We start from the raw sequence: 20,790 nt of genomic DNA, 5'->3' as shown, positions 1-20,790 counted from the left end.
CTTCACAAATATTATACAATTTGCAACTCTTTGAATTATTTAACGATAAGTAAAAATTGGATAAGCTAAAAAAAATGAGTGATCACCTTCTGGCCATTCTTTACTTGAAAAACAGGATGTAGAAAAGTAGTCAGATGATAGATTTTTTTTTCTTACACAGCACTTAATCTAATCTTATGTGAAGGTATGCAACAGAATGAAATGTTGCAATAAACAAATATAAGAACAGCAATTCCACACACTTCGTTTTAAAAAAGACTGAGGCATTTTAAGAGGTTATTTAGAAACTCTAGTTTGAAAAGCATGTCATTCCATCTATGATCCAGTACTCACATGCTGTCAGACCTAGGTTGATTTGTTTTATATAAGAGCGTAGAAGACAAACCTCTGTGAATATTAGCAGATTAGTGGCTATTATAAAGGACTATGCAAAAATAAATTTGGAAACTTTGCATAATGGATTTTACTTTAGACACGTTCTAGATAAGCATCAGGTAAAGAACTATGAGCACAGAATTAAATCCAGAGGAATTACAAATTTTCATTCATCCCCGAGATTTTGTCTGGGTATTCCTTGCTTAGCTGTCGTCGTGCGGCCACTGTTGATGCATAGATGACATATCCCCAGGAGAGCAATACGATCGCGAGGAGCAACTAAAACGCAAGAGGGGGAATAAAAGCAAAATAACTTGCTGTAAGTGATACTTCCCTCCCTCCCCTCGCCCCAACAGGTTGCCGTGTACGTTGCTAAGGTGGGAATTACAGTGAAAAACTCGAATAAATGGGGTTCCGAAGGCGAGTACACCCAGCCGCCCTTACGTAAGAAGCGGAAGAGCGTGTCTTCCAGGAAGAGGCGGAGTCGAGGTGAGAGAGTGAAAGCCTTAATACAGGAATGGATTTTGGAGTTTCTGGCCGCTGAAGAAATAGGGGGCCTTCCGCCTGCGGGCCTACGGAGTCGACACCGTGGAGCCTCGCCAGACCAGGGACCTACCGCTGAATAAATCCAGTCCAGGGTGCGGCGGCTCACTGGCTTCATGGTAAGGAGGCGGCGGCGGCCCGCGGAAACGGAGGGAAACTGCAGGCCCTAGGGTAACCTCCGGGGCTGCGGCTGCCGAGCGGCAGCAGCCATCTTTCAGCCGGGCACAAGCGCCCGCCCCTCGCCTCCGGGAGCGTTTCCCATCAGTCGGCCGGCCTCTTCCGCCCGGAGCTGGGGGCGGGCTCACGTGATATTGGGGGGGCCTAGCTCGCGGCGGAGGGAGGGGATGAGATAAAGGAGAGAACATGTTAAAAATGGCCTTTTTTTGCTATTTTGATGGGTGTTCCTTGTCAGCAGATCTTCTTTCAGTTGCAATAATCATGCAAGATAATGTACCGTCGTGTGCACTTAAAATTTTATTTGAAAAAATAATCTTCATTTTAAATATTACGGGCTTCTAACGCTGGAGGGATTAACGTTTCCTCCCGAATTTGTTTCCACATGATACAGAGAGACGTTCGTATAATCATCGTTGACTTAAACAAGAATACCACCCACTTTTATGTAACAGCGACGAATCGTGTGGGAGTCCCTGTTAATTGAGCCCTTCTTTCCAGAAACAAAAGTCTTTGAGAACACAATGGCTTGTGGATGTAAATGGTACTTCTAAGAAGAAATAACGTAGCACGAATTACTTAGCATAACCTGCCAAGTAATTCAGTGTGTCTTGAGCGTTTATGATGTGCTTAGAACGGTAGTACGTATCGGATATTAAGCCAAAGGCGGCTGTGCGCGGGCGGTTTATACCAAGTTTAACTCTAGAATGTTTGGGACGCTCACATCTGAGGCCTGTGGGTAGAGTGGGGCAGTGGGCCGCTTTAGGCTCAGACGTTTTCTCTATATATCTCAGATATCACCTAAAGAAGTTTTTGATCCAGATTCCGGGGAATGGGGAAGAGGAAGAGTATTCCTTTGAGAGAAAAATGTTGTCTGTCTTGGGAAGATTTTAAGGCCCTGTTCTCTTAGGTAATCCTTGTTTATGCCTAGACTGGAGTAGATTTCTTTATGAAGACTGCGTAGGACACTGGTTGGGCTCTGGCTTTCGATTCCATTCGAATCCCCGTGTTGTGACCAAGCTGAGCAACCGGACGCGGTCACTTTACTTCCAAGTAACTCAGTTCCTTTATCTACTAGAGATAATTCCAGTAACTTCTCGCAGAGTTTGGTGAGGTTTAAATGAGACCAATCTAGTTATAGTGTTTTCCGGGTAAGTTAGGAGCGAACATTAAGTATTGCGCCTATAACCCCCCCCCGAACTACTGGTAACGAGAGTGACTGTGACGGTAGTAATTTGTGCTCAGTAGTTCTTATTCCAGGAATGGAGGGGACGGTGGGAGAAGGGCTGGGGCTCGGCCGAGCACCCTAGGCCCCGCCCCCGGTGCCGGCGCCCTTCTTCCGCGCATGCGTTACGCACGCGGGTGTTGTGTTTTGACGCGCGGGGGGCTGCGGAGTGGGTCTCGCTTTTTGCTGCCGCCCCTCAAGCTGCCATTGGTGATGAGCGCTTTACGTCACAGGGGTCGCAGCAGCCGCCGGGGTCTCCGCTGTCTCGCGAGGAGGGTGAAGCGCCCCCTCCTGCTCCCGCTCCTGAGGGCCGGCGGAGAAGTCGCCGGGTACGCCTTCGCGGATCCTGCCGTCACCGACCTAGCTTTCTGGGCCGCCAGGAGCTTGGCACGAGCGCCCCAGCTGGGACTGCGCCGGTATCTTCCGAGGTGAGTAAGATCCCGAACAATGGGGCGTGGGGGTCGGAAGGGCTGGGCGAGCCGGCGCTCCCGGCCTGGAACGAGGCCCAGGGACCTGGGAGCTGCGATCTGGGCCTGAGGGGGACGTCCGGGCCTGAGCGGGGCGGTGCTCCCAGCAGGCGGGCTGGCGGCTCTGGTGGCGCACCTGTGGATTTGTGCCGGTGGGCGGGGGAGGGTTGCGTTTCCTAGAAGCTCTCCCGAGGGGCGCGAGCGTAGCGGTGTACTGGAAAGAGCTTGGTCTCTGGGGGGGCGGGGAAGACCCACAGAACAAAACGTTCGCCGTCTCATTCGTGGTATCGCCTCTCTTAGAGGTGTGCCAGAGGTTAGGTTACGTGCCCTAATCTCACTGCCTGCCTGTAAAATGGGAGTAACAGTGTTTTAGTTCATTGTGATTATGTAATGCACGTGGGGGCATATCTGCGATCTTGGCCGGTGGCCGTTCTCAAGCCAAGGAAGCCACTATCACCGTGACTCTTGGAGTTGTGTGTGCTGTGTTACACATTGTGGGCTGGGCTCGCCTGCCTGTGGTTTCTCCATCCATCCAGTTAGTGCAGCTTTCCTCGTGGGCTGCTGAATCCTAGACTGGAAGGGGGCAGTACTGAGATGGAGCAAACAACGTAAAGGGCAAAAGTGAACAGAATTTTTGGTAGGTAATTTTCAAGATTATTTAAGATAAATTAAGAGTTACCCAAGATTTAAGTTAATGAAGAGGGTTGGGTTCTTTGTTTTGTTTTGTTTTTAGTCAATGAAATTCAAAGCTGTAGTCAGCCAAAACCAATCAGGCTTAGCTGGAATGAGTGGCTTTAGCGGGGAATGGTTCCCAAGCAGTTCTTTTTATGGTTTTAATTGGAATTAACATTTATAGGATCTGGGCAGTAGATCCTGTAAGATCCGTGTGATCCTTTGGAACTGGTGATTAAATTGCAGTTGACGGAGGTACAGTAATTTCTCAAAGGTCATAAGAGATAGGACCCAGATTATTTTTAATACTTGAGGTTTATTGTAGTTGATCTACTTCTGAATCTTTTTTTAGCCACTTTGCCTGGATATAATAAAAACAGTAATTAAAAAAGATTTGTTATAAGCTGTCATCTTTCTGGGTCTTTATAATCAGATAGGTGGTGGGAGGGACTAAAATTAACTTTATTGTCACAATACATGGGGAAACATTATTCTTAACTGCATGCTGATCACTATGCTAAGAGTTTATATAGAATATATGCCTTCGTACAACCACCTTTTCAGGTCCTTAACCCATTTTAGAATTGAAAAAATTTAAGGTTTTGAGAAATTAAATAATTTTCTCCAGGTCACACCACTAAAAAGTGGTTTTGATTTTCAACCCTGGCTCTGCATTAGAATTAACGTCACTCCCCTGTATGTAATCAGCACCATTTTAAATGTCCAGTGTATAATTTAGACTCCAGCCTCTTGATTCTTTACCCCCCTCATCCATTTTCCCTAGCTAAGTATGATTGTTAATTATATGAAATTCCCCCAAAATGTGACAGGAAGAATTCTTATCTCTGTTAAAGCCAATAGATTTGAAAATTTGGGGAAGGTTTGGCTTTATCAGTGTATCCTAAAGGTGGTAAACTTTATTCAGAATTTGGGAGGCCGTTAAGGAAATGGAATCAGAAGAATTGATTTCATCTTTATGTCTGTGGGGAAATTGAAGTCCCAATTCCTAGAGTGTTAGGATAGAGAAACCTTTATTGCAGGCTTCTAGAACCTGAGCACTAAATCCACCATCAGGTCCACCTTTGCTACCTAAACCCTGACTTTATAAACCTACGAATCTTAATCTGCTTCCTAGCCATTCCTATTTTATGACTTAATTTGTATTTTTAAAACAGCTTCGTTGAGGTATAATTTATATTTCATCTGTAAAGTTTGCCTCTTTAAAGTTTATACTCCAGTAGGTTTTAGTATAAAGAGTTGTGCCACTATAAATGAACATTTTCTTCATTCCAGAAATAAACTTTACAATCCCTCTCCCTCCCCCAGCAACCACCAGTCTATTTCCATCCACAGATTTGCCTCTTCTGGACATTCATATGAAGGGCATCATACAACATGTGGTCTTTGTGACTAATTTTTTTTTCCATTTAGCCTAATGAAGTTTCATCCTTACTGTAACATGTATCAGTGTTTCACCCTTTTTATTGTCCAGTAATATTCCATTCTATGGATATGCCACATTTTATTTATCTTTTCATTAGTTGATAGGATTGTTTCCACTTTTGAGCTATGATGACAAATGCTGCTGTGAATATTCACATGCAAGTTTTTGTGTGGACATATGTTTTCATTTTTCTTGGATAGGTGTTGAATTCTTGGGTCATATGGTAATTCTACTTCATTTGTATCTCAGCAAATATTTTATTTTTTTATTTTTTTAAAAGATTTTATTTATTTATTCGACAGAGATAGAGACAGCCAGCGAGAGAGGGAACACAAGCAGGGGGAGTGGGAGAGGAAGAAGCAGGCTCATAGCGGAGGAGCCTGATGTGGGGCTCGATCCCACAACGTCGGGATCACGCCCTGAGCCGAAGGCAGACGCTTAACCGCTGTGCCACCCAGGCGCCCCTCAGCAAATATTTTAGCAATTTGTTTTTTAAAGTAATCTCTATACCCAGTGTGGGGCTTGAACTCATGACCCTGAGATCAAGAGTCATATGCTCTACTGACTGAGCCAGCCTGATGCCCCATTAGCAAATGTTTTAATTTTAGCATTAGTGATGCTTTTGAAGGAGTAAATCTCTTATTTGATGATGTACATTCATTGCCATTGTCTGATGTTTCTGATGAATACCTTTCTTTATATCTAAAGATATTATTGTGAGAAATACAGTACAACTCTAATTTATTCTTTTTATCTATTACGGATGACATTACTGATCATTCGTTAGCTTTATGCTATGCTATGCCCATTAGTTAACGGGCTTATAAAACTAGGGAAGGGAAGACTAAGATTCCTTTTTTTTTTTTTTTTTTTTTTAAGGTTTTATTTATTTGTGAGAGAGAGCGAGAGTATGTGCAGGAGCAGGGGCAGAGGGAGAGGGAGAAGCGGACTCACAACCGCTGAGCATCAAGCCTCAATCCCAAGACCCTGGGATCATGACCTGAGCCGAAGGCAGATGCTTAACTGATTGAGCCACCCAGGCGCCCATAGATTGCACTTTTTTAAAAAAAATTCTACTTAGTTGAGATTTTGTTTTATTTGAACTTCAAGTTTACTACCTACTAATTTCCTTTAATAAAATGCATTCAGGGTTATAATTTTTGTGTGAACTACAAATGTTTGGTAAGCACTAAAATTCTGTATTTCCAAGACACAAATTAAGATACAATGTATTGGGGTGCCTGGGTGGCACAGCAGTTAAGCGTCTGCCTTCTGCTCAGGGCGTGATCCCGGCGTTATGGGATCGAGCCCCACATCAGGCTTCTCCGCAATGAGCCTGCTGCTTCCTCTCCCACTCCCCCTGCTTGTGTTCCCTCTCTCGCTGGCTGTCTCTATCTCTGTCGAATAAATAAATAAAATCTTAAAAAAATAAATAAAAAAATAAATAAAAAATACAATGTATTAACTTGAAATTCACAGTCTTTTAAAAAAGTCTAATCTCTTTATTATGTAGAGGGGCAAACTGAAATCTAGATCTAATTGGATGTCTCCAGCTTATAGAGTTAGTTTTAGGGGAAACCTGGTCTTCAGTCCAGGTTCTCTGATAACCTATCCAGTTCCCTCTCCACTATTCATTCATTCCTTCCCTTAATTGACAGACTCTGTGATCCTAAAATTTTATTTTTAGGCTTTTTTTTTCCTGAGAGAAGTAGGGGGAAATGCTGAAAAATTTACCTAATATTAAAGGTTAAATATATTAACAGTATTGTGTATAGTTAAATGTATTAACAAACGCAGTTTATAATTATATGCTGTTTAAGAACAGTGGTGATTTCTGTATTTCTAGTCTAGAAATACTTGGATCCCTGAAGAAACATTCATTCAGCATTGATTGATTTCCAGTTAAGTTATGTCTCTGAGAAAGTTAAGATGCCCTAGATGAGCTCTTAAGTTTAATTTGAAAACCATGAGTCATGAGTCATGAGTTTTTGTTGTGGATTTTGTTTTTATTAGAGTTCGGTATGGCCATTGTTTAGAAAGTTATAATTCTATTATTTCACTAACCTGATAGCAGTTGACCACTGATGGAACTTCCTGTGATAGAGGAGGTGGAGAAAGATGAGCAGTAGGCCCAGGAAACATAAAGGAAGAAGCAAATATTTAATATATACTCAATGATTCGTATAGAATGCAGCTAAAGAGTGATTTTATAAGATAACAAGGCCAAAAATGTGATGCACACCAAATTTCAGCTCTAGCAAATTCATTTAGAAAGTTATGGGTCAACATAAACTAATAAACTTAAAGAAAACCAAACTAATTGTTACCGTTTTAGTGATACTCGTGGGAATAAATAAGGGAAGGGCACTGGAAGCATGATTTCAAGAAACTTCGTGGCTGACATTGGATTTAATAAAAAAGCTATGCAAGGCTTTTTAGGGATGCTGTATGGAATCAGTGAGGAACTGAATATAGTAGTGTAACAATAGTACAGTAATGATAATAACAGCAACTGAACATGTACACAGTAGTTGCTAGGAGTCAGGAACTATTTGAATGCTTTTACAATTATTTCATTTAGTCTTCACTAAAAGATACTTTTTTGTGTGTGAAAGAATCTTCCACTAAAAACTACAGAAATGGTTTGAATAGGTGAACTTTTTGGTATGCAAATTATCTCACTAGAGTTATTTTTAAAGGTGCATATATAATGCTTTCCACAAATAAAACAAGTCAATAGTCTATACTGTTCAGGGCATATGTATGAAAGATCTAAAACCATACATAGAAATAACACCAGCTGAGGACTGTGGTGTTTTGGGTTTTTGTTTTCTAGAGAGGGATAGGAGAAGATAAGGGACATTTAAAAAAAAATTGGAATAGCCATGAGAAAATGTTAAGTTAAATCTGAGTGGTGGATACATGAGTACCTGGTAGATTTTCTTTTTTCAGTTATTTTCAGTTAAATATTTCTCAGGTAAATTCTCTTTTAAAAGAACAGAATGCTTCAGAATATTTGAGAGCTTAGTATGTACCAGGCACCTTTTCTAAGGGCTTTTTTATAACTGCATAAACCCTGTGATGCAGGTTCTATTATTTCTGATCTACATAGTCACAACTGCTGGTGTAGAACCAGGATTCAAACAAGGAAATACCTGACTTTAGAGTTTGTGTTTTAAGTACTATATTATTATGCACACTGCCCCTTCATATTACAAGGATAATGAGCTACTCAGCTATTTTCACCCATGTATGTTTCACAGTCGTTATTTGCAATTTTTTTTCAGATTTAGTCTGTTCTTTTTTTATCCAGTTACTGATGTATTTTTTTCCCTTTTACAGATAATGGCATCAGCTGCTAAGGAATTTAAAATGGACAACTTTTCACCTAAAGCCGGTACTAGCAAATTGCAACAGACAGTACCAGCTGATGCATCTCCTGATTCTAAGTGTCCTATATGTTTGGATAGATTTGATAATGTGTCTTACTTAGATCGCTGCTTACATAAGTTCTGTTTTCGCTGTGTACAGGAGTGGTCAAAAAACAAAGCTGAATGTCCACTATGTAAACAGCCCTTTGATTCTATTTTCCATTCTGTGAGGGCAGAAGATGACTTCAAGGAGTATGTCCTCAGGCCTTCATATAATGGTTCTTTTGCAACCCCTGATGTTCCACGATTTCGCTATCGTACAACTATGACAAGGGATCGAAGTGCTTCTGTTTATTCACCTAATAATACCATGAGTAGAAGAACAACAACTCCACCAGATAGTGGAGTACTATTTGAAGGGTTAGGCATTTCAACAAGACCTAGAAATGGTGAAATTCCTCAACTTATGAGACAGATTGCAATTAGGAGACCAACTACTGCAGATGAAAGATCTTTGCGGAAAATTCAAGAACAGGATATTATTAATTTTAGACGAACTCTCTACCGTGCTGGTGCCCGTGTTAGAAATATTGAAGATGGTGGTCGCTGCAGGGATATTTCAGCTGAATTTTTCCGTAGAAATCCAGCTTGCCTTCACAGATTAGTCCCCTGGTTAAAACGTGAACTTACAGTTCTTTTTGGAGCTCATGGATCTTTAGTGAATATCGTCCAGCACATCATCATGAGTAATGTTACTCGCTATGACTTGGAGAGTCGGGAATTTGTGTCTGACTTAAGACCATTTCTACTTAATCGGACTGAGCATTTTATACATGAATTTATCAGTTTTGCTCGATCTCCTTTTAACATGGCAGCTTTTGACCAGCATGCTAATTATGATTGCCCTGCTCCTTCATATGAAGAAGGTAGCCATTCTGATTCTTCAGTCATAACAATATCTCCTGATGAAGCTGAGACCCAAGAGTTGGATATCAATGTAACCACTGTTAGTCAGGCACCATGGGATGATGAAACTCCAGGGCCATCTTACTCAAGCTCAGAGCAGGTGCATGCTGCCATGTCTTCCCTCTTAAATACTTCTGATAGTTCAGATGAAGAACTTGTAACAGGAAGAGCCGCGTCTCAGATACAAGGAGTACAAACTAATGAAGACCTAAATAATGACAGTGATTCGTCTTCTGATAATTGTGTCATTGTTGGGTTTGTTAAACCACTAGCTGAGAGGACCCCAGAACTTGTTGAACTGTCCTCTGATTCTGAGGAGTTAGGCTCTTATGAGAAAATGGAGACTATGAAGATGCAAGAACAGTCCTACAGTTCTGGTGATAGTGATGTTAGTAGATGTTCATCTCCACGTTCTGTCCTTGGAAAGGATGAGCAAATAAATAAAGGTCATTGCGGTTCTGGTAAAAGAATCAAGTCAAAGAAGGAAGAGAAACACTCTGCGTCCTTGTCATCTCCCAGAGACCTGAGCTCATCTATCAGAGGAGACAGAGTATATTCCCCATACAACCGTAGACACAGGAGGAGGGGAAGATCAAGAAGTTCAGATTCACGTTCCCAGAGTAGAAGTGGGCATGATCAGAAGAATCGTAGAAAACATCATGGCAAGAAAAGGATGAAAAGCAAAAGATCCAGAAGCAGGGAGAGTAGCAGACCTAGAGGTAGAAGAGACAAAAAGAGATCAAGAACTAGAGATAGCAGTTGGTCAAGAAGAAGCCAAACTCTCTCTCTCAGTAGTGAAAGCACAAGCAGATCAAGATCTCGTAGCAGTGATCATGGTAAAAGAAGATCACGGAGCAGAAATAGAGATCGTTATTATTTAAGAAATAATTACGGAAGCAGATATAAGTGGGAGTATACTTACTATAGTAGAAACAAGGACAGGGATGGCTATGAATCATCTTACAGGAGGAGAACTCTGTCCAGAGCTCATTATTCCAGACAATCTTCAAGTCCAGAATTTAGAATTCAGTCCTTTTCTGAAAGAACAAATGCTAGGAAAAAAAACAATCACAGTGAAAGGAAATATTACTACTATGAAAGGCACAGATCAAGGAGCCTGTCCAGTAATAGATCAAAGACTGCATCTACAGGGCCTGAGTGGGTAAGAAATGAAAAGCCCGGGGGGAAACGAAAATACAAGACACGACATTTGGAGGGCACTAATGAAGTGGCTCAACCTTCTCGTGAATTTGCTTCTAAAGTAAAGGAAGGTCATTACCAAAAATCCTCATCAAAATTGGATGGCAGCCACAAAAATGAGAGTGACAGCTTTTCAGACAGCCGATCATCAGAGAGAGAGACAAAATACAAGAGGAAAAAAAGGAGGACCCGGAGCCTAAGTGTAGAGATAGTTTATGAAGGGAAAGCTACTGATACAACTAGACATCATAAAAAGAAAAAGAAGAAGCACAAGAAGAAGCATAAGAAACATCATGGGGACAATCCTTCACGTTCACCAGTCGTAATTACCATTGACAGTGATAGTGATAAGGATTCTGAAGTAAAGGAGGATATAGAATGTGACAATAGAGGTCCTCAGGACTCTGTACAAAATGAATTTTTGCCTCCTCCCTTGGAACCATTTGAAGCTAAAGATGTAGTTACAATAGAAGATGAATTTGGCATCCTAGACAAGGAGTGTAGTATTACCACACTTAATAACAACTTGAGTAATGCCAACAAAACTGTGGATAATATTCCAGCCCAGGCAGCTTCAGTTGAACAAACTCTTGATATAAGAGAAGAGACTACTTTTGCCTCTGATTTGGAGAACCAGCCAAGTAATGTCTCTATTCAAACTGAGCCATCAAGGCAATTGCCATCTCCACGGACATCATTAATGTCAGTGTCTCTCGGTAGAGACCATGATATGTCTTAACTGCCAAAGCATCTCATTGAGAATTCTGTTGGTATTAAAAAAAAACAACAACAACAAAAAACAGTGTCATCTACTGCAGTCTATTTAAAGATGACTTTTGGTGAAAACTCTTTCCCCCCTTAAAAATATTTTAAATGATTTTTTTTCTGTGTGTTAAAAATTTGTAAAAATCATTATTTGTTCAAAAAGTATGTATGTCCCACCCTCAGAGATACGCACTTTTAAGTGAGGAAAATGATATTGCTAGCAGTTTATTTAAAACTTGGGGTCCTTTTTAAATAAAAAAATATATAAATTTTAGAAGTTATTTCATAAAGCCATATGGTATTGACATATTTTTAAAGTAGTCAATGAGTATTTTTGAATTTTTTTTTTTGAGAGTTATTCTGGAAATGTGTTATAAGCTAGGAGAATCCCTTTGGACAGTCTTTATTTTTCTTCTTAAGAATTTGTATGATTCAGAACCATTTCTTCAGGTTAAATTGAGACATTTTAATCTGCACAGTTTATCTTGACATCTGCCAAAAGAAAAATTTAAACATTTCCTTTATATACTTGTTTATCTGGACTGCCAGTGAAACAAATGTGTATTCAACAAAATAAAAAATAAAACAGTAACACTTTAAAACAAGAATCCAGAAATTTTCCTATGCAGTATTGCCTTTAAAAAGAAAAATCAAACTATTTTAGAGGAGCTAAAATCTTGAAAATAGTTAAGGATATACTTGTCACAAATACTAAATCAGGTGATCTGCATTTAACCGCATAGCTTTTTAATTATTTTAGTTCTTTGGTTATGAGGAATATCTGTCTTCAACAAAATGCAGCTATGTAGCATTTAGCTTAGTAAAAACAAAAAAACCCTTGCCAGACTCCTTTTACATCGGTAAAAGAAGTACACAAAGTGGTTATGCTTATGTTTTATCCTGTTTCAGAGATGACAAAGTGCTCTCCATCTAGCCGAAAGTAAGATTGCCAGGGAAGAACCGAACTTGGATTAAGTCTAATTCAGCCTTCAGTTTGCCTTGCTGCCATAGTCATTGTTCAGCAGAAGTTGGAATGCCTGCAGTGTGGCAGATTCTGTACTGTTTTTAGGATTTCAGTGATAGAACAAAGCAGATCTGCTCCTTGCCCTCGTGGGACAAATATGTAAACATTACAAACCATAAGTTCTCTGGAGAGAAAGTATAATTTCCTTTAAGAGCATACAGTGGGGGCCTAATCTTGTGGAAGTGATGGCTGAATTGAAATTCGGAAAACAAGGAGATGTTAGCTAGGAGCAGAGTTGTTCTTAGCAAAGGAAAAGATGTCCAAAGATCCGAAGGCAGAATGGTAGCCTAGCATGTTCCAAGAGCTAAAAGAAGGCAAAGTTAACCAAAGGGCAAAGAGTGTGGGACCAAGCTTTGTAGATCATGTTTGTATTTGTCCTAATGGCAGTAGGAAATTCTTCTAAAATGACAAATGACAATCTAAATTGGTGTTGGCAATTTTTAGTAAGCTCTCAGACACTGAGAAATTATGGGGAGGCTGTAGTTGATCAAGGCATATACTTTGAAATTATGACATGATTTTGTAGTTTTTTCTTAAAAACTTAATGCTGTTTCATTTCATTTTCCGATTTTACATGATATTTTTAGTTAAACATTTAGTGAAAGCCTATCTTAATGTTTTCAGTTAAACACATGAAACTTCTCTTAATACAGGCACCATCACATCATCTTTTTAGGTGTTCAGGCCAAAAATTTCCCAGTCTTCGATTCTCCTCCTTCAGCCCTCTCATTCAATCCCCAGATCCTGGTCCCTAAATATTTCTAATATGTCTGTACCATCCAATCCAGGCAGCCATGATCTCTCACTTGCACTCTTACAGTGGGTCTGCCTGCATACACCGTTGCTCTACACGTACCCATTTGCCTGCAACCATTCTTGGTGTAGCATTCAAAAGATATTTCGAAAAATTGTTTTTGTTTTTTCGTCCCCCTATTTAAAATCCTTCAGTAACTTTCTGTTATTCTTAGGCTACTTAATAAAAGCAAACGAAATCCAGCATAATTTGGTTTACATACCCCTACCTGATCAGGTTCAGGTTCATTTTCAGCTTTTCTCTCACTTCATTTGTCCTCTGGCCATCTTAACCTGCTTCAGGTCTATGGAGATGCTGCTCCCTGCTAATGCAGAGCCTTCATACATGGGTTTTTCTTCTGCTGGGAACTGAGTTCCATCCTAGCTAAAGGAGGCTTCTGGTAAAGTGAGTGTGCCCGCTTCCATTATTTCCTCTCAATTACTTGCTCTCTTAACCCTGGACTCCTGTAGTAATTGATTACTAAGGTTCTCTCACCAGTCTGCAAGTTCTTTGGCAACTGTATGTATGTGTACTGGTAAATCCCTTCTGTTTTCTTTCACATAGGAAGTGCTTAAAGCACATACTGGGTGGATGACTGGGTGGTAGGGATTTTAAAAATCGGCTAAGACCTGCTTTCTGCTTTTAGAGAGTTCCACTGTCAACTTTTAGCCTAACACTATATTCTTTTAACCTGTTCATCTGAATTCAGCATCCACGAGGCATTTTATCTTACCTCAGGTTTTCAGTGTTTTTGTGACTTTTGCAACTTTTTTGTTTAAAGGAAATGCAGCCAACCATTTGTACTTGCTCCTTCATCAATCCTTAGATTGATGGCAGGAGAGCTTTTTCTTTCTTTCACTTCCCATTCTCAGGAAGCTCTGGGAGCCAATCTAAGCTCCTCCCCAACCCATTTAATGTGTACTAATGATGGGCTGTGTACACAAAAGGGCAACAACTTATTCAAGGTAAGCTGATGGCCCATACTTCCTGGGAGTTCTTCCATCCTGGGGAAGAATTATAGTCCTCTGCCAGTGGGTATGGGCACCCTGAGCCAGTCAGCATATCCCTGGACTCAGAAAACTTTTCAGAAGGTCCATCAGGATACCAGAAACTGTGTATAACCTGGTTTGGGTTGTTGCTAGCCCCGCTGTTCCCACCAATGGGGCCAGGGGATGGGAAGTAGAGGAGAAGCGTTCCTCTTAACAAACCAGATTTCATCAGAATTCTGAGCATGGGTTCATTTCTAACATTAAGTTCATTAAGCTATGTACAATTGAAATGCTGACTGATTAAATTACTATAATGTAGCTATCATTGAGACCAGAACTTAGTACCCTCTTGCAAGGGATAAGTTCCAAGATTCCCCACCGAATGCCTGCAACTAGGGAGTACCCAACCCTGTATGTAGTATTTTCTCTACAGACATATCTGTGATAAAGTTTAATTTATAAATTAGGCACAATAAGAGATTAACAATAAAAATAGAATTGGACAATCCTAACAATATGCTGTAATAAAAGTTACGTGAATGTGGTCTCTCAAAATAACTTTTACTCACTCTTTTTGTGATGTGAGATGGCAAAATGCCTATGTAATGAGGTGAATGAGCTAGGCGTTGTGATGTAGCATTTGGCTACTGTTGATTAACCTCAAGTTACTTCAAAAGGCTTCCGAATCATAGTTGACTGCAGGTAACTGAAACTAGAAGCAAAACTGCAGATTGGGGGTGGGGGGAGGGCACTACTATACAGACCTGACCAGGGATTGATGTATTTAGAAAAACTTATGTGGGAAGATAAATCATGATCATTGTGTATGTAGCCTACTCTCAAATGGTTCAAAAAAAAAAAAAAACTACATGTGTAGATGGAGACAGTGATAAATTGTGGCAAAATGTTAAAAGTTGAGGGTAAAAATACAGGAAGTCTTGGTACTGTTTTTGTAGTTTTTCTGTAAGTTTGAAATAATTTCAAAACAAGCTAATAAAATTGCCTCTATAGGCCTGCAAGGTTACCTGTATGAGTGTGTCAATCATAGTTTTCAGTCACGTATACTCAGCAAAAGGAAAAAAGTCACGAAGGCAAACATGCAGTAACTGTTAAAGCTGCTTTGTGAGAAAGAGCCACAGTCACTAGAGAGGTGTTCTGGTCTGTTTATAAGGCCCGGCCTGTTGAGATCTTAGTCTGAGATACACAGTTATAACTGCTCTTGGTTCCATGCTCAGAAGCAAGCTTGTGAGGGGTATAAAATCAAAGGAGAGTTTTTCTTTTAAATTTAGGATGGAGGGAAGATAAGCTTTCTGGGAAGGAGACCTTGGAACAGGAAAAGTTAAAGGCAAAGGAGAGTGGTAATGGATGCAGCAGAATTCCTGAATGGCAGAGCACAGAACACAGGTAAGTGAATTCGTAATGATAGAAGGAGAGGCAAGTCTTACTCTAAAGGGGCAGAAGGAGGTAACGCACAAAGAAACATCTGTGAGTGGATTCATTGAGATGAGGTTGTTCATACCGTAAAGCCTGTCTTTTCTCCATGAAGTAGGAAGAAGTGCTAACTTCTGAGAAAGGTGGGTCATAAATAAGATTGGGCTTGAGAGGAATGAGAAAATGGTCAATGAGGGTCGTGGGGAGAGGGTTAGCTGAGAATTACTGATGAGTGCTAAGGCCTGAGGCCGCCCCTTAAGACATGGGATATTGTATGGGACACCAAGATTCTTGATTTTGTCCTGGTAGCATTCAACACTGGGAGTAGAAGCAGAAACTAATGTTGGACGTTTAGTACGTATTCAGTATTTACACAGTGAATGAATAAATGGATGGCTTATGGTTGGAGTTCTGCTGAATGTTACTAGTAAAACAATAGGGGCAAAGCAGTTGAGTGAGATACTGGTGAGTATAGCTGAATTGATGCATTCTGGTATCTGGGAAGTGAAGCTATGAAGTGACCATTATACTTCAAGAACAGGGAGATACCAAAGAGTTCGTTTTCCAATGAGGTTCGAGTAGATAATAGTGGAGGTAGATGTAAGAAGACTGAAGAAATACTTTAGAGTGTGTCTAATTCTAGGCATGATTGGAAGTAACTAGAATGGGTAGAGGTGGAGGTGATTGGAATTGATAGTGATCAGTAAGGCTGGAAGCATACATGGGAGATGCTGTGGTTGATGGCAGCAGGTAAAGGATGAAGAAGAAAAGGGGAGTTGTGTCATGGGTATTCTATCTTGTCCTTTAAACTATGCTTGTGTTCCACTATAGCAGCTGGCATACGTACAGACAAGATAATAAAAACTTGGTAAATGATTATTTCCTCGTTCTGAGTTTTCAGTCAATGCCTCGACCACTTGGGTATTAGAAAACAGCACAATACGACCATTGAAAAAAGTACAGTAAGATTGGTTGTTACAGTGTCATGAAAATTAGGAAATTATTTATCTGCAAGTATTTGGGGGGGATGGTAAATCTGTTGAATCTGTGCCTGAGAAGAGCAGCAGGCAAGGCAAATGGAAGTCCAGTTAGGCCAAGGTCTGAGTCGATAAATTGATTCCCATAGAAGCTGCGACTGTGATGTTTGCCACAACATTAGATGATGAACATTTATATAAACATGAGGAGGCAGAGTTAGATACCTAGTATTTGCCTGGAGTAGGCTGCTTCTCTGACCATCCGCACTTTAAATAGGTAAACAGTGGGAAAAGGATATCTCTGCATTTCCGTCTGTAAAATTCATTTATTCATCAAACACCAAGTACATGTGGTCCAAGTCTGTGCCAAATGCTAGGTGTATAACGATGAATAGGGTGGAGCCAACAGGAATTTTAAAGAAGGTGGGAATGGAGAAATTAGATTTGTTCTTAAACAGCCAGCAGTAATGTAGAAGAAAGCTGGGAGTGGGAAAGCCTCAGTGAAAGGCTGCTTAAGAAGCTCTGCAGTAGCTCAAACCAGGAATCAGATGGGCCTGGAGAAGAACAGGGATCCAGTGGAGAGGCTGGATTCAGTAAATTTCTGTGGTAGACTAGGCACAATTTGGGTACCATGTAGATGAGGATGGGCTGTGAGGAGGAGGGAAAGTCTGGTAAAATGAGATTTTTCTTCCCCCTTGTGAGAATTAGATGTCTGGTGATAATATTCAAGGTAGGAAATAGAGGAATAGGGATAGTTTGGGGAGGATGATGAGTTCAGTTTGAGAGTGAGCTGCCTAGAGCCGCACTGTCCAATATAGTAGCTACTAAGCACACGTGGATATTACTTAAGATGCGGCTAGTAAAACTGAGGAACCGAGTTTTAAATTTTGTTTAATAAGGCTTATGGCTGCCATACTGGGCAATACAGGGAGAGAACATTTCCATCATCACAGAAAATTCTGTCGGACAGCATGGAAGACACCCAGGCAGATGAAGATTTCCAGTGGGTAGCTGGAAATAGGAGTATGAGTCTTGGAGGAGAGATTGGGACTAGGGAGGTAATTGAGGAGTCACTGGGAGACTAGGGAGTACTAATGAGGTCGTGGGAGTGGATGAGCTCCCCCAGAGAGAGTAGAAGAAAAGAAGCAGGCCTAAGTGAAGATTCTAGAGAATACAAGATTAAGGAGGCTGGCAAAAGAAGGAAAGCTTTCAGAGAAGACCAAGAAGTGTTCCCTCTAGTCCCATATACTTTCTTGCCTCTTCAATTTTATGTTATAGCTCCTGTATCAAATGCGGTACCCTGCATGCAGTAGGACATAAACAGAATTTTCCAAGAGGTTCATCTTCTTTTTAAATTCTTGGAGCATGTCACTGTTATCCTCATGTGGTCACTGAATCGGGGAATTCTGCTCTGGGTACAGCAGATTAGGTTACCTACAAGAGTATCTAATACCATTTTTAGAATACAGAACTAGGAATTAAAATCCTTTGATCTTACCCTATCAGTTACCCTCCTTTTCTATACTTTCCTTCATGCTTAGCTGTGATTTTCCAGATTATGTTTAAATCACTCCCTTGCATTATCCTCCAACTCTCTCGTCCTTATGTCTTTCCTCGTTTACTTAGTTTAGGGGTCAGCAGCCTTTTCCTTTAAAGTCCAGATAGTAACTATTTTAGGCTTTATGGGCCATATGTAGTCGCTGTTGTATAGTCTTTTTTTTTTTTTTTTTGGCAACACTTTTAAAATGTTGAAACAATTTTTAGCTTTGGCCTGTTTAAAAATAAGTCACATATGAGATTCCACAGCAACAGTTTACCTAACAAGACCTCAGTGTAGATCAATCCCAGCTCTTCAGCTGTGCCTACACGCATCCTGCCGAGTGGTTTTGAAGGAAACTAGTAACTGCAGGTTGGTGTCACCATGAAAATACAATCCCCAGCCTCAACTTCATACAATATATGTTAGTGGAGGACAAGTTTCTTTAGTGTTCTTGCTCATTGGTATAATGGGTATGTTTCACACCTTTAGCCTCCTCAAACCTCCCACTTGTCTCTGCCACGTGTTTTCCATAGTGGCTGGGCAGTTCTGACCAGTGCCAGGTTTGGGCAAACATAAACCTTACTTGTTTACCAAAACAATACCTCTCTAGCAAAAGGTGTAAAACTGGGAAAAGTGAAGAATTATAATTTCTGCATTCAACCTACCATAGGATCCATCTTCGCTATGGATGAAGCTCTCTTTCTTTAGGCCTTTAGTTCTCCCACTTTTGCATGCATCAGTATCATTTGGAAGGTTTGTCCAAACAGATTGCTGAGGCCGACACCCACAGTTTCTGATTCAGAACATCTGGGATGCCAAGAATTTGCTTTTCTAACAAGTTTCCCGGTGATTCTGATGCTATTGGCCTACAAACCAGAGTCTGAGAACCACTGTTCTAGGACATTCCCTCCACATATGCTCGGGATTTCACTTACCCCCCCCCTTTAGTAGGAATATTGATTTTTAAATTATTCCCTCTTTTCCTTTATCTCATGTTTTTTAGTTATTTTGCTACTTAGAACGAGGTCTGTGGACAGCACCATCAGTATCACCAGTGTCAGCTTGTAAGAAATGCAGTCTCAGACCTACTAGGTCAGAATCTGTCCTTTAATAAGACCTGTCTGGGCATTCATGTTTGGGAAGCACTGCCTGTGGGTCGTTCTCATCAGCAAGCAAGGAGCATGTTGTTGACCTCGTCCAAGCCTGCCCATCTTCCAGTGTCCCGTGTTGGTGGATGGCACCACCATTCCTGCAGCTGCTCAGACTAAACAAATAGGAATTCTCCTGCCTTCTTTCTCACATGTCCTACATCCAATTCATCACCAAATTATGTGTGATTTTAGGATTATATATCCTGCAACTTTACCACTTACACAGCTTTGAACTTGATCCAAGACTAGTGCTGGTACCAGCCTCTTACCTGGTTATTCGGCTTCCACCCTGTCCCCTGGCAGCTTGTTTCCTTCCAGTCAACCACAGTGATCCTTTAAAAACAGATCTTATACTCCCTCAAAATCCTGCCATGGTTCCTCATCATATTTAAAATCAAAGCCAAAGTCCTTTTTGTGGTCTGTCAGGCTGTATGTGAACTGCCTTGGCCACCTCTCTGTCTTTCCCCCAGACCACTTCACTGTAGCAGTTCTGCTCACCACCTTTTTCTTTTGCAGGCCTGGTTCACTCCTGTTTTTTTGTGCTTTCTTTTTCTTTTTTTCTCCTATGCACTTTGTTTGTTTAGTAGAATGCTCTTTACCCAAATGACCTCCTCTCTCACTTCCTTTAGGTCTTCCCCGATGAGCTCATTTTATATAAGCAGCCCTCATCACTCTTTATTCCCTTATCTTGCTTTATTTCTCCTTCCTGAACTTACTGTTACTTTCTTGCCTGTTTTCCACACTAGGATATAATGAGCTGTAAACCTGTCTTCTCCATTTTAGTCATGGTGCTGCCATTCTCCTAGTTGCTCAGACCAGATGCCTGAAATGTAGCCTTGATTTTTTCCCCACCCTCTTCCTTTCCACTGCTGTTTACTCAGTCCTGTCTCTATATCTGAAACATTTCATTTCTTATACTCTACACCGCCACTGTCCTTATCTGTGCTCTCATCTCTTACTTGAGCCACCTCTCATCAATCTACTCGTTCTGGCATAGGAGCCAGAGAGAAAGTCTTAAAAAAAGTCATCAAATTATGTTGCTGCTTGCTTAAAATCCTGCAACGTGTTCCTTTATCCCTTGCCTTACAAGGCCCTTTTTACCAGTTCAGCAGCACTGCATGGCATTTATCCCTTGTTCACTTTTTCTCTTTGACTCCTTTGTGCTTTCTGTCCCCCTGCTTGGAATCCTTCTCTTCCTACTTTTTTGAATAGTTCATTCCTTCTCATTCCTAAGGGCTCAGCTGAAATGTGACCTACCCAGAGAGATATGCTCTTACAACTGTATTAAAATAGTTTTTGACAACCTCCATTATTTTGTCTCATGACTCCATTTGCCTTCTTTGTATCATTTCACATTTGCTTGAAGGACACATTTAAGAAAATAAAGTGATAAGACTGGGAAAAATATTTAGAATACATATATTTGACAATGGGCTCATATCCAGAATAAATAAATAACTTGTAAATCCATTATACAAAGAAAACTCAATTAGGCAAAAGATGGGAACAAATGCCTCACAAAAGATGATAGAGGAATGAATGGCCAATAAATACATGCAAATGTGTTCACATCATTAACTATTTTGAGGAGTTAATGTTAAAACCGCAGTGAAACACCGTTTCACACTGACCAAAATGGCAAGTTGACCAATGTGTGTTTACTGGTGCTCTTACTCTACTGGT

At 40.7% G+C, this 20,790-nt stretch overlaps 2 protein-coding genes across 2 annotated transcripts; one reads left to right on the top strand and one right to left on the bottom strand.

Annotated features, from left to right (window-relative positions):
* Positions 1-439: 439 nt before the first annotated feature.
* Positions 440-1,171, bottom strand: SMIM27 (small integral membrane protein 27). Its single transcript, XM_034664007.1, has 2 exons — positions 992-1,171; positions 440-654 (listed from the first exon to the last, which is right to left on the bottom strand). Exons 1-2 carry the CDS (start codon positions 1,034-1,036, stop codon positions 532-534), a joined length of 168 nt encoding a protein of 55 aa, XP_034519898.1. The 5' UTR covers positions 1,037-1,171; the 3' UTR covers positions 440-531.
* Positions 736-11,814, top strand: TOPORS (TOP1 binding arginine/serine rich protein, E3 ubiquitin ligase). The gene is made up of 3 exons (XM_019809021.2): positions 736-1,037; positions 2,551-2,745; positions 8,243-11,814. The coding sequence occupies exons 1-3, from the start codon at positions 1,035-1,037 to the stop codon at positions 11,174-11,176; spliced, it is 3,132 nt and encodes a 1,043-aa protein (XP_019664580.1). The 5' UTR covers positions 736-1,034; the 3' UTR covers positions 11,177-11,814.
* Positions 11,815-20,790: the final 8,976 nt, after the last annotated feature.

This window comes from Ailuropoda melanoleuca, chromosome 7 (genome assembly GCF_002007445.2).
Source record: "Ailuropoda melanoleuca isolate Jingjing chromosome 7, ASM200744v2, whole genome shotgun sequence".
Lineage (NCBI taxonomy): Eukaryota > Metazoa > Chordata > Mammalia > Carnivora > Ursidae > Ailuropoda > Ailuropoda melanoleuca.
This window is presented reverse-complemented; position numbering and strand designations above follow the sequence as displayed.